The sequence below is a fragment of the Gymnoscopelus braueri genome (assembly GCF_963280865.1).
Source record: "Gymnoscopelus braueri genome assembly, chromosome: 11".
NCBI classification, from domain to species: Eukaryota; Metazoa; Chordata; class Actinopteri; order Myctophiformes; family Myctophidae; genus Gymnoscopelus; species Gymnoscopelus braueri.
In genome coordinates, this window is record NC_137613.1 from 24,731,459 (window position 1) to 24,744,922 (window position 13,464).

General features: G+C 42.3%; 1 protein-coding gene across 1 annotated transcript in view; it reads right to left on the reverse strand.

Moving 5' to 3' along the window:
* Positions 1-472: 472 nt before the first annotated feature.
* The window catches only part of trappc9 (trafficking protein particle complex subunit 9), a 339,982-nt gene continuing 326,990 nt past the window's right edge, over positions 473-13,464 (reverse strand). The window contains exons 23-24 of the mRNA XM_080441558.1: positions 3,565-3,788; positions 473-2,801 (exon numbers count right to left, since the gene is read on the reverse strand). Of these exons, the coding sequence (XP_080297684.1) occupies positions 2,622-2,801; positions 3,565-3,788 (404 nt within the window). The 3' untranslated portion in view covers positions 473-2,621. The remainder of the gene's footprint in view (positions 2,802-3,564; positions 3,789-13,464) is intronic.

Here is a 13,464-nt window from a genome sequence, read left to right on the forward strand (position 1 = left end):
TCGGAGGGGGGGGGGGGAGATTTTGAAAATCTTGTCCCCCCACCCAAGAATCCTGTCGGTGGGCCTGATGGGGTGAGTAATTTTGGGGTGAACTACCTTTTGAGCCTAATTTATACTCTGTCGCACGACGGTGTTCCCTGCCGGGAAATTGCCGATCTACAAGTTCAGCTTGTAGATGGGCTGCTTTTCAGCTCGCCCGAATCAGGCTTTTAATGGATGCGTCAATTCTCAAGGACCGTATGACTGGGATTAGCCCCCGCTTTACTATATCCGTGTTAAAACCCTGTTCTGATGGTTATCTCCCACTCCAGGATAATTCATACATCATTATTCAGTATCTGGTTTTCATTATCTGAGAATTTAATTGAGGGGACCGGCTGAGAAAAGGTCACTGTAACAGAAAAAAAAGAAGGAAAAAAAAGATGATGGAAATGATCAAAAAAAAGGCTCATACATAATACAGAAGCTGATCGACCTGTGACAAAACATTTATTCAAGTGACAAGATTACATATCCCACTGTGCTATTACTGTACACGTGACACCTCACGTGTCTTTTTCAATCTTTTATCCCAGTGGTTCTCAACCTGTGGGTTGGGACCCCTAGGGGGTCCCCACATGATTTTTGGGGGGTCCCCAGATTAAAGTGAAGTCACAATTTAAGGACTTTAAAGACCTTTTTAATACCTGAAAAAAAGAGAAAATACGATATTGCATCAAAAGTAATCAACAAACTCTATTGTAAAAACTGATGAAGCATTGGCTAAATTGTTTTGAAAATAGCCAATCTACAAGCTCACAACGCCTCGCAATGCGAGGCGTTGTGAGCTTATAGTTCAGCTATTTTCACAACATTTATCTATGGAATCGAGTTGAACTAAATGTAATGCCTCAACTCCTACAATTCCAAGTTCTTGTCAGGGTGGGGGGGTCCCCAGTTCAAATGTGATTATTTTGGGGGGGTCACAGCCTGAAAAGGTTGAGAACCACTGTTTTATCCTATTGTCATTTTGTGAGGACGTAAGACATTTCCCAATGTGTTCAGTGCCACCAGATGTGTGGTCACCGTCATACTGATGGATATAGGACTACAGTATACGCTGGTTCCTTTATTCCAACCAGAGCTAGCCCTGCATGACCATAACATGTCTGTAACTCTGAGAGTGTTCAAATTAAACCAAATGGACCCTACGGGACCCCCATAACCATGAGTTATGCAAATAAAATGTTTGATAACCACTAGTGCTAGTGGACTCCTAATGTGCCATAGTGTCATAATAAATCAGTGTCATACATATTCTGAAGAAAACCTGTAGACTTGACATTCAGTAATTGGGTCTTATCAAAATAAGAACATTATAATGGGTGTGTACATAAGAAAATCTAAGTCTTTGCCACGGACACATTTGTCGGTGTATGGACATTTTGATGACTCATGATTCATATCAATATCTGATTTCATTTGAATACAGATCGTTAAAATCGACATGCTCTGAGAACACGCTGAATGGATGCCGTGTGAAAGGACAGCACTTTGTCCATTTTTGACATTTCTTTATAATAATTGGTCCTCTACTCACTCTGTGTCTCAGAGGAGGAGGGCTGTGGACAGTTCAGAAACCTGCCTACCGGTGACATCATTCATCGGTAGGCAGGTTTGCTCATTTTCAAACTCAAATATTTTTTTCTTCTCTTTTTTTTTGACAAGAACAATGGCTTTCATCATGCTATAACTTTCCAGGAAAAGAAAGGGCTGTAGTTTCTATAATCTTGATGATGTCATTGGAATGCAGGTTTCTGAACTGTCCACATGCCCACCCATAGACACAGAGTGAGTAGCAGTATCTTATAATGAGCATTAGTGAGGACCAATTATATGAAGATATGGTTGGAAATGGATGAAGTGCTCATTTGAGTGGTCAGACGGGTGCTTTTTCGAGATTTTCAAGTGGACCCTGATGCAGAAAAGGTCGGGAAAGGTCGCTCCAGGCGCTAGAAAAACCAGCCTATGTAAAACTCATCAAAATTCATCTTTTTAAAATAGTTTTTAAATAGGCTGGCAGTGACACTGAATGTATCGGGAAGCGTCCAGTCAGATGTCCACATCTTGAGAATCCCGTCGTAGTACATTTCATTGAAGCTGCCCTTTAACGTTCCAAGTTACATAAATATTTAAACGAAGCGATCAAAGCAATATTTACATGTTGACTCAATCGATAAGGCTAGGGGCAGTGGTTTTCAAAAGTGGGGTCCAGGGACCTCAGGGGTTCCTTGAGCGGGTTCCAAATGGACCCTTACAGATCTGTAACTCTTGAGTGTGTACAAAATGGAACCAAATGAACCCGTAAGGCAGTGGTTCTCAAAGTGTTTTTAATTTTTTTTTTTTACATGAATCTTCTCTTATAGGTCCCTCTCACAAAACCTTTTCAGGGGGTCCTTGACTTGGAAAAAGTTTGAGAACCACTGCCCTAAGGGTCCATTTGCCTCCATTTTGTACGCTCTCAGAGTAATGGGGGTCTTTGAGAAATGAAAACGTTTGAGAACCACTGGACTAGGATATGTACAGATCCCCCTCCCCCTCTTCTATGTCCCCAGCCTGAATCCTTTCTCCATGCCCCCCCTCTAGGCCCCGGCCTGTAAGGGCGTGTCCATGGTCTTGATGTGCACGCTGGGCAGTGCGAACCAGGCCAGGGGAAGCTCTCGTCCCACGCTGTCGTCCTGAAACTTGATGTTCAGGTAGAAGTCTCCGGTGTTGAGGAAGAGCAGCGCTCCGACGCACCCCCAGTCTGCTTTGGGGCTGACCTGCAACCAGGAACAAAAGACAAAACAGCTACGTTTAGGAACAGTGGTGGACACAGACAATTCAACAGACACGACAAAAGCTTTATTAGAGCGACATTATGTTTGTGCCAGTGATTTGATTTCAATGACGTCTCTCCAGACATGACGTAACGTCCCGCTAGAATCGATGAGAGAATTGATAAACCAAAACCTTATTGATTTCCGATTCTCAATAACCATCGTAATCGAAGTTGTGATAGAATTGATTCTCAATCTCCATTGCTACTAACGAGGCAGTGTGACCAGCATGATCTGCACTGACCACTAGGGCTGTCATAATCATGACATTTTTCATGGCGATTAATTGTCATACAATGAATTGTGATTCACGATTTAATTGTGTTATTGGCATACATTGGAACATATTGGAACATATAGATAATAAAAACATATCCCACTGTGCTATTACTGTACACGTGACACTTCACGTGTCTTTTTCAATCTTTTATCCCAGTGGTTCTCAACCTGTGGGCTGGGACCCCCAGGGGGGTCCCCACATGATACATTTCTGTATATATATTTATTTTTCTATGCTGGCTTTGTAAACAAAAATTGCACAGGCAGATACGGTATGAAAAATACTGAAACTTATATAGATAAATGACTGACATAATTAATTTCATACTTTGAAAATACTTTTAAAAATAGCGGAAATAGCCAATCTAAAAGCTCAGATAATTGTGATCATCTCAAATGATTGCGATTAGGCGATTGCGTAACTGACCGTGTCGATGTGAAAGGTGTTGGAGCCGATGAAGGTGACGGCGTCTTGCAGGTCGTAGTTCTGGACGCCGTTCTGGTAGTCCTGGTAGGGCACCACGGTCAGGGCGAAGGGGCCCACCGCGCTCTTGCTCCGGTTGGTCAGCTTCACCTCCAGGGTCACCGGCTCGCCCACTTTACAGTCGGCGATGACGTCACAGTCACATGGCTTCCCGTTCACCTGCACGTCTGGAGAGAGAGAGAGAGAGAGAGAGAGAGGGGGAGGGGCTTAATTTGGGTTACCTGCAGACCTTAAGTCTATATGCTCTTTTGTTACCTTCAAAAGGTAGGGTAAGTGATATTTTTTGGTTAAAACAAAAATAAACGGTTAAAGTACTATATTCTGACAGTAATCATAAGAGTGTTTGTTCAGTAAACAGGGGTCTCCCCATCTCTCCAGCTCTTTAATAAACAGAAAATAAATGTTCAGGTAGGTGACAACATTTCAGCCAATCAGGAGAGAGTACCCATTTATCAGCTTAATTTTGTATTGTGTTCCAGTTCTGCTCATTTCTTGGTGTCATCACTTCCAATTGTACTTGTTTATCCTGTATCCTGTCTGAATTCTCTATCCCGATTGGATAAAATTGGTATCCTGACCTGAAAATGCATTTTCTGTTTAATAAAGAGCTGGAGAGACAGGGAGACTCCTGAACAAACACTAAATGAGTAGTACCAGAATATAGAGCTATTTAACACTTTTTTTTAACCAAAGAAAATCACTTACCATACCTTTAAAGGAGCACTTCACCCATTTTCAACCTTATCTTCATATAATTGGTCCTTAATAATGCTACTCCCTCTGCGTCTCATTGGTGGGCTGTGGACAGTTCAGAAACCTGGCCTACCAATGACATCATTGGCGGGGATTCCAAGCTAATAGAAACTACAGCCTTTCTCTTCCTTGAGACAAATACAAGCATTGTTCTTGCATTTAAAAAAAAGAAAACGCAGTCTTGATGATGTCACCCGTTGGCAGGTTTCTCCTCTGAGACTGAATTGACAGAAATGGTGCCATCATCTTATAATGAGCATTAGCGAGGACCAATCATATGAAGAAGATGAAAAGTGGTCCTTTAACCCATTAAGACCGGGAAAGCATCTGTCATTTTAGATTTTAACCTCTTTAAACTTTATTTTATACTTTGGCTATTTTTGAAAAATCCTGAAAATGTGTGCAAATCTTTGAATATATATTTTTTAAAGCGAACATTTGTAACTAAAATCTTTGTTCTGGGGGGTCCCTGGAATTAAATATTTTGAGATGGGGGTCCGCGGCCAAATACATATAATTTTAGGGTGGTTCCTTGATATGAAAAAGTTTGAGAACCACTGATATTATAGCAACATAGAAAACTATTAGGGTCTTAATGGGTTAAGAGCTGGCTGAATAGAAGTTGGACATGATTACTGTTTTAGCTTCTTCCTTTTTTACAAAGATGATGTTTCACGGGTTTGGACTTTGCATTGCCGTTTATTATTCCCTATGTATCTCACCCCGCCCCCACGCATGGACGGCACACCCACGCGTTTTCCCACAGAGACTCGAACAATCATACTCACACTCACTCACATTCAATCCTCATTACATAATTCACACGTTTATACTGTACAGTATATGTAAAAGGACCGAAGGAAGTCTTTTGGCTTTATTGTGTTTTGCCCTTTTGATAATGGAGGCCTATTCTTTTCGTTTTCTCTCTCTCTTTTTTTTGTTGTGTACATGTTTAATTGTTAAAGATGTTATAATCAAAATCAAGTACGTCTGCATGCCATGAACGACAGGGAAGGTGGGCGGATGCCTGGATGGAGGCATGGTGGGGGAGTATTTGTTGGCTATTAAAAAAATAGCAGATCTACAAGCTCACAGCGCGTCACGGTCACTTTATGCCGTGCTGCGAGCTTTGTACATCTGCTATTTTTGAAATATTTTGAAAAATATATATATAATATATAATTTTTGAATAACTTTTTCACATCAATCGGGGGTTCTTGACACGAAAAAGTTTGAGAACCACTGGTCTATACGGAGGAGCTGCATTGTCTCTCTCTCCCGTTGGATAACCCCCCCTCTTCTAAAAACCATCAAAGGGAGATCCGGGGGTCTCAAGAGAAATCGACCGCCAAAGTGACTGTTCCCCATCTCTCTCTGTCTATCTCTCTCTTCTGGTCCCCAGGGGGAGGATAAATGGACTGCATTTATATACTGTAGCCGCCTTTCTCCCCAGCGCTTTCACAATGTATTCCACAGTCACCCGTTCACACACAGTGATGGAAGAAGTACTCACATATTTTACTTAAGTAGACGTATCGATACCACAATATAGAAATACTCTGTTACAAGTAAAAGTCTGGTATTCAAATTTACTTGAGTGAAAGTACAAAAGTATTGGCATCAAAATATACTTAAAGTACCAAAAGTAAAAGTCATTATGCAGAATGTCCCATTTCAGACGTTTTTAAATGTATAAAGATCTTTTGAAATTTTTCAAAAGATCCTTTATAATTTTTTGACATAATGATAACTTGTGAAACGGGACATTCTGCATAATGAGTACCGGTACATTTACTTTTGGTGCTTTAAGTATATTTTGATGCCAATACTTAACACGTAAATGTTGATTAGCAGACTTCTACCTGTAACAGAGCGTTGCTACATTGCAGTATTGATACTTTTACTTGCGTAAAAGAAATGTACTTTTTCCACCCCAGCCCTGGTTAGAACACAAACCTCTCTTCTCCAGAGCCTGACACACACACACACACACACACACCCCCACACACACACACACACACACACCCCCACACACACACCCCCACACACACACACACACACACACACACACACACACACACACACACACACACACACACACACACACACACACACACACACACACACACACACACACACACACACACACACACACACACACACACACACACACACACACACACACACACACACACACACACACACACAGCCTCTCTCCTACGGTATGCTTTCTGTTGATAAAACAGGAGCAGTCAGCTCAGCGCTATACGGAGGCAGCGCGTGACGTGACAGCCCGCTGAAAGGAGCAGGTGTGTGTTCAGCGCAGAAGGTGTGTTAATCTGTTGACGATTATGATGATGACGATGATGGGGGGACAGGGGGGGGGGGCACAGGATGGCAGGCACACACAGAGGAGCTGAATGTACAAAGAGGGGGGGCGGGGGGGTGAGAGAAGAGAGGTAGGAAGGAAGGTAGAGCGTAGAGCGGAGGTTCATGTCTGCTTCCCTTAACCAGTTGAACCCAGCATCCAAATTCTGGGGGGAACATTCGCCAAAAATAGCCGATCGACGCGCTCTGAGCTTGTAGATCGGAAATCAGTAGATCTCAAACCTTTTCATGTAAAGGACCCCCCAAAATGATATGTATTTGGCCCGCGGACCCCCATCTGAAAATTTGTTGTGCCAGGGACCCACAGAAGAGACAATATGTGTAAAAATATTATCTAAATTACACTTTCAAGATCTGCTATTTTTGAATAGCAAACGCTAAGATCTAAAATGATGCTTTCCCGGTTTTAATGGGTTAACCACATAAACCCTATATTCTTCAGTTCAGCCAGGATTCTCTCTTTGGCCCAATTCCTTTTTCCCCCCAAAATCTCTTTGAATGTTCAAATTTACACTGAGGACTAGAGCATTGAGATTCTGAATGATCCCATGGTTCTCACCACAGGACCCCACGCAAACCTTATTGCGGGAGCGGGCGTTTTTTTTAAATATACGTGCATGTATGGGAGGTAAAAAAAAGTACAAAAAAAACACACCGTCGAGTCCGGTGGTATAATGGCCCCTGCCCACCACTAGGGAGGTTGTGGGTTCAAATCCACCGTGGTGCATCCGGCTTTGACGGGCGTCTATGCGAACACAATTGTCCCGCGTTCAGGAGAGGTAAGCCGGGCGGGGAGGGTTATATTTGTCACTGCATGTATTCCTACGGGCTGGGATGGCACCTGTCAGCGGGGAGTGTTGGGCGGGAGGAGTAGGACGAAGGCCCTACGTCCTCTCGGTGGGGGCTCCTCACTGGCATGTGAGTCAGTAGGATACAATAGCAGTGACAACACAGAAATGTGTGTGAGGAATTAATTGGCATAACTACTAAATTGGGGAGGAAAAGGGGGTCAAAAATTATTGGCTCCTCAACATTTATATTTAAAGAAAAACCTGCACTGTCCCGCAATAACCAGATATAACATCATTCATATGAACACATTTATATATATATATATATATATATATATATATATGCACATTTGCATATGCATAATGCATCCATTTAATAACCTATATAGATAGTATTTAATACAAGTATAATTATACAAGCACACACATGTACACGCACAAACAAACAAACAAACACACACACACACACACACACACACACACACACACACACACACACACACACACACACACACACACACACACACACACACACACACACACACACACACACACACACACACACACACACACACACACACACACACACACACACACACACACACACACACAGAGCTATCATAGCCAGCAGGTCTGAGCCTAATGTGACACGTTACCATGTACTGTAGTTATATTTAGTTTCTTCAAAGTCTTGTTGCTAGGAGATGTGCAAATTATAGGTTGACTACGTTTACTGGCTCTAAAATGAGAGGATTAATTTCTTTTTTTGTCCAAAGTGACAAGAAGGAATTCAAGACCGACCACACACACGCAGAAGCACGCGCAAGTACGCACGCGCATCACCACCCATGATGTAAACATTTGCCATAAATCGGTGCTGGTTTGGTGCACACTGCACAGTGCATCACCACCCAAACAAACCTTCATTAAGCAACTAACCAAAGCAGTCATTCTAAAACCTTTTTCATTTCAAGGACCCCCAGTTCACTATGCATTAGGCCACAGACCCCCATAACTCTGAGAGTTACCAATCATTTAGCTAGGGCACACCCAAACCAGCCCAGGGACACCTGAGGGGCCCCGGACCTCACTTTGAGAACCATTAGCACAGCCATATAAGAGTATAGGCACAGCTCTGTATTATTATATTCACTAAAATATCTTGTTTTTCTGAGTAGCCCTCTGTTAAAATTTGGAAGGCCGCTATAGCAGGTCCATATAGAGTACCGAAGTCCTGATGAAGTATTTTTTCTGTTGAAATTCCCATAGGGAAATCGTAGATTGCATCATATAGGGACTGCGTTCCAAAAATAAACAAATTAGACTGGCCATTTTGTCAGTTATGTGACTCAGTTCTTATATGACGCAATCTAAGGATTCCCCTATGGGATTTTCAATGTAAAAAAAACCCTCTTTGAACCAGGGGGGATAGCAACTCTATTACGGCCTCTTCGACCGTCGCCATGTTTGTCGTCAGAAAACTTTCGACTCTGAACTGCCCTCTAGTGGATGTATTGCTTAACGTCCATGCCAACGTAAAGGACGGCTGGAACTGTGTTAGCAGTGACAGTTACATCGTTTAAAACGGATGTATTTATTTGTCGTATTAAAGGGTGTATTAATGAGCCTTAAGACTGTGGTGAAAGGCAAACACTCCACTGGAGGAACCTGGCAACTGTGTTGAAAACACAACACTTTTTAATTAATGCAAATCAGACTGCATGAAATTAGCCATGCTATGAGCATGTTATCTCAGTTGTTATGAGCGTGCGGAAAAGATGGATGTTACGTGTGTTGTTGTTTTTTTTGTCGTAAGGATGAGTGGGATAAAAATTGTTAATGGCGACATAATTCATTTCAGACAAGCCTCCGGTTGCGTGCAGACACAGTCCATCCGTCACAACAAGGTGTTACACAGGATAAAAGCCTGTTGGCTAGTTTATTTGAATTGCAAATAACCCACAAATCATAAAACATGTTGCTTAGAAACATACATGCAAAAGTTTATAAAGAGACACATACACTTCATATAAGCGTATAGCTAACTATACGCTTATATGAAGTGTATGAAGATGTGACGGCTACGAGGCCTTCACATCAAGATCTTCAGGTCGCTTTGTGTCTTTCTTTGTTGTGTGCAGTCAGTGGTGTAAAGTAACTAAGTACATGTACTCAAGTACTGTACATAAGTATAATTTTGAGGTATTTTTTTACTTTACTGGAGTATTTCCAATTTTCAGTACTTTTACTTCTACTCCACTACATCTCAGAGGCAAATATTGTACTTTTACTCCACTACAATTATTTGAAAGCTTTAGTTACTAGTTACTTTGCAATTATCTATTATTATATTATAAAACATACATTAACCACTTAAGCCCTATTTTATACCTAGGCTATTTGAAAATAGCCGATCTACAAGCTCACAACGCGTCGTATCGCGACGCGTTGTGAGCTTGTATATCTGCTATTTTCAAACATTTTAGTACTGTTACTTTTGGTACTTTAAGTACATTTTGATACCAATACGTTTGTACTTTTACTCAAGTACATTTTTAATTCCGGACTTTTACTTGTAATGGAGTATTTCTATATTGCATTATTGATACTTTTACTTCAGTAAAATATCGGAGTACTTTTTCCGCCACTGGTTGTGTGACATTTCTTGTGACATTGGTTTTTCCAATCGAATCTGGATGTTGCATTTGTGACGTCCACCGTCTACACACGAGGCAATTTGAATATAAGATTGTGTTTCTACCTGACCTGAGTTTGTGACATATTCTTTTGTGACATTTTGTTGTGACATTTATTGGCCAATCGTATCCCCGGATGTTACGTTTGTGATGCCAAACGTCCAACTCCATCCACAAGGCAATTTGAATATAAGATTGTGTGTCTCCCATCCAGACCGAGTAAGAAAAAATTGTTACAATCTAGGGCAGGGGTCTTCAATAGGGGGTCCAGGACCCCCAGGGGGTCCTCGGAGTTACTACAGGGGGGACGCAAAATATTTGTGTGATAGGATAATTGTTTTACATGAAACAACTTGAACCCTAGCATCCCGATTCTAAGGAGAACTTAGCTTAGAGAAGTGAGCTTGTAGATCGGCTATCAAATTGTAGCTTGAAGATCGGACATCAAATTAAACATTAAGGTGAAAACTAACATTTGTATCCCTATCTAGTTACCTAGAGCAGTGGTTCTCAAAGTGGGGTCTGGGGACCCCCAGGGGTTTTTGAGGGGGTTCCAAGGGGCCCTCGGCAAAATTAGTTAATATAGCATTTGAAACATCAGCTATTAAAAACATATATATATATATACTTTTTAATGGGACTCTCTGGCACAAAATATTTCCAGATGGGGGTCCGCAGCCAAATGCATATTTATTTGGGGGTCCTTGACATGAAAAAGTTTTAGAACCAGTGACCTACAGGTTCTAGCGACTGTAAACATTCTGCCTAACCCGAGACTCTGTTGACCATTATTTCTACCATCCACGTTTCTCTCTAAAGTACAACCTAAATATACTTTACAGAGCCTGATTCATCATTCAACATAACCTTAAAAGTCATCGCTAAAGCTTGTATCTCAAACCAAAAACAAGAGACTCAGCTTTACCAAAAAGTGCAAAGACAGCATGTTATTAATGAACACAGAGTTTGTTTGTTTTTTCTTTTCTTCTTTAATGTAGAGAAGCCAATCATTTTTTAGCCCAATTTTCTCCCCCAATTTAGTTGTTATGCCAATGTCTGTGTTGTCACTGCGGTTGTATCCTACTGACTCACTTACCAGTGAGGTCCTACGCCCTACGCCCCCACCAGGAGGACGTAGGGCCTTCATCCTACTCCTACCGCCCAACACTCCCCGCTGACATGTGCCGCCTCAGCCCCTAGGAGTACGAGCAAAGACCAATATAACCCTCCCCCTTCCAGGCTTCCCTCCCCCGAACCAATTGTGATCGTGTAGATACTCGACAAAGTCAGATGCACCACGGTGGATTCGAACCCACAACCTCCGTGGTGGTGGGCAGGGACTTTACCACTGCGCCACCTGAGCGCCCTGAATCCAGCTCTGGGTCCCAGAGCTGACCATAGAGAATCCACACACCCTGCAGGGAGCTCTCCAGAATGGATTGCTGTTCGTGTGACATCGGGAGAGCAGAATCATCACCATCATCTTTCAAAAATAAATTATTAACACGCGTCAAGTCGTACCATTTTAAATATACAAAAAAATAAAACAGGCAATCATTCTCGAATGCTACCCGACCCTATGATGGCATCACCACCACCGATTGACAAAACAATTTTCTAACTTTTAAATAAATAATGGGCACTGATTCACGACCCTTGGAACGATGATGAAGTGGCCCAGAGTGGACAGAACGTGGCATCTCGACAGCCCTGTCTCTCCGGGGCCCTTAAGCAAGCGTCTTTGCATCTCCCAGGAGGGGACTTATAGGAGGACATGCAAGCTAGAATGGAGTGCCGTACACAGTAGTGGGAGAAGTACTCAGACGTTTTACTTAAGTAAAAAGTAGAAATACCACAATAAAGAAATGACTCTGTTACAAGTAAAAGTCCTGTATTCAAAATGTGTGACATGTGCCAAAGTAAGAGTACAATGCATAGCATTGCGGCACCTTGTGAGCTTGTAGAACAGCTATTTTCAAATATCCGAAGCATAAAATAGGGCTGAAGAAGTGGTAACTAGTGACTAAATCTGTCAAATAAGTGGAGAAAAAAAAAGTACAACAATAGTTGGGAGTGGAGTATAAGAAGTATAAAGTATTAAGAACTAGAAATGTACTGTGAATAGATGTACCTCGGAATTGTGTACTCAAGTACAGTACTTGAGTAAAGACATTACTAAGTTTATTGGTTCTCAAAGTGGTCTCTCTCTCTCTCTCTCTCTCTCTCTGGTTTGCATGTCCAGTGCTGTGTTAACTAGGTGTGATATGTCATGCAGTGTCTCTGGGGGCAAAGTGAGCACAGGTACAACCCCCCCCCCCCCTCTCTACAGGCTTACTGAGAATGGAAGCCAATGGGCTAGAATTAATGGGCTGCATTATTTACAGGGAAAGGGAAAACTGTGAACAAGTGAGGCAAATTCTGTTCTCAAATTCTCTTATATATACTTGTGGGGACATGTAGCCTTCACAAGTATAGTAAGTACACACACACACACACACACACACACACACACACACACACACACACACACACACACACACACACACACACACACACACACACACACACACACACACACACACACACACAGAGCTAAATTAGTGAGAGAGAGAGAGAGAGAGACAAAGACAGAGAGAGAGAGAGAGAGAGAGAGAGAGAGAGAGAGAGAGAGAGAGAGAGAGAGAGAGAGAGAGAGAGAGAGAGAGAGAGAGAGAGAGAGAGCGAGCAGTGCAGTGCAGTACAATGCAGTGCAGATGAGAGACTGAATAGGTTGGCCAGCAGCAGCAGAGGAGCAGGGGGCCTTGTTAAGAGGAATTGTACACCACTAATAAAACAGGCCACAAAACACACAAGAAGGTAAATGTCAGCAGATTGGCTGCTTTGGTAAGAGTGGGAAGTGAGAGCAGGAATAAATACATTTAAAATCACTGCAAACAAGCAGCTGCAACAGCTGTTTCCTTTACTGCTGCTGCTGCAACAATGTCCTGTTGCTGCCAAATCAACAGGTACATGAGGGATTCTCAGCCCTTTGCATTTCAAGGACCCTCAGTTTGAAATGTGCGAGGGCCACGGACCCTCATCTGCTATGATTGTTTCTCTCCGGGACCCCAATCTACACTGGGACATCCTCTGTGTTTATTTAACTGTACGTGGGAGTGTTCAAATGGAACCAAATGGACCCGTACGGGTCCATTTGGTTCCATTTGAACACTCCC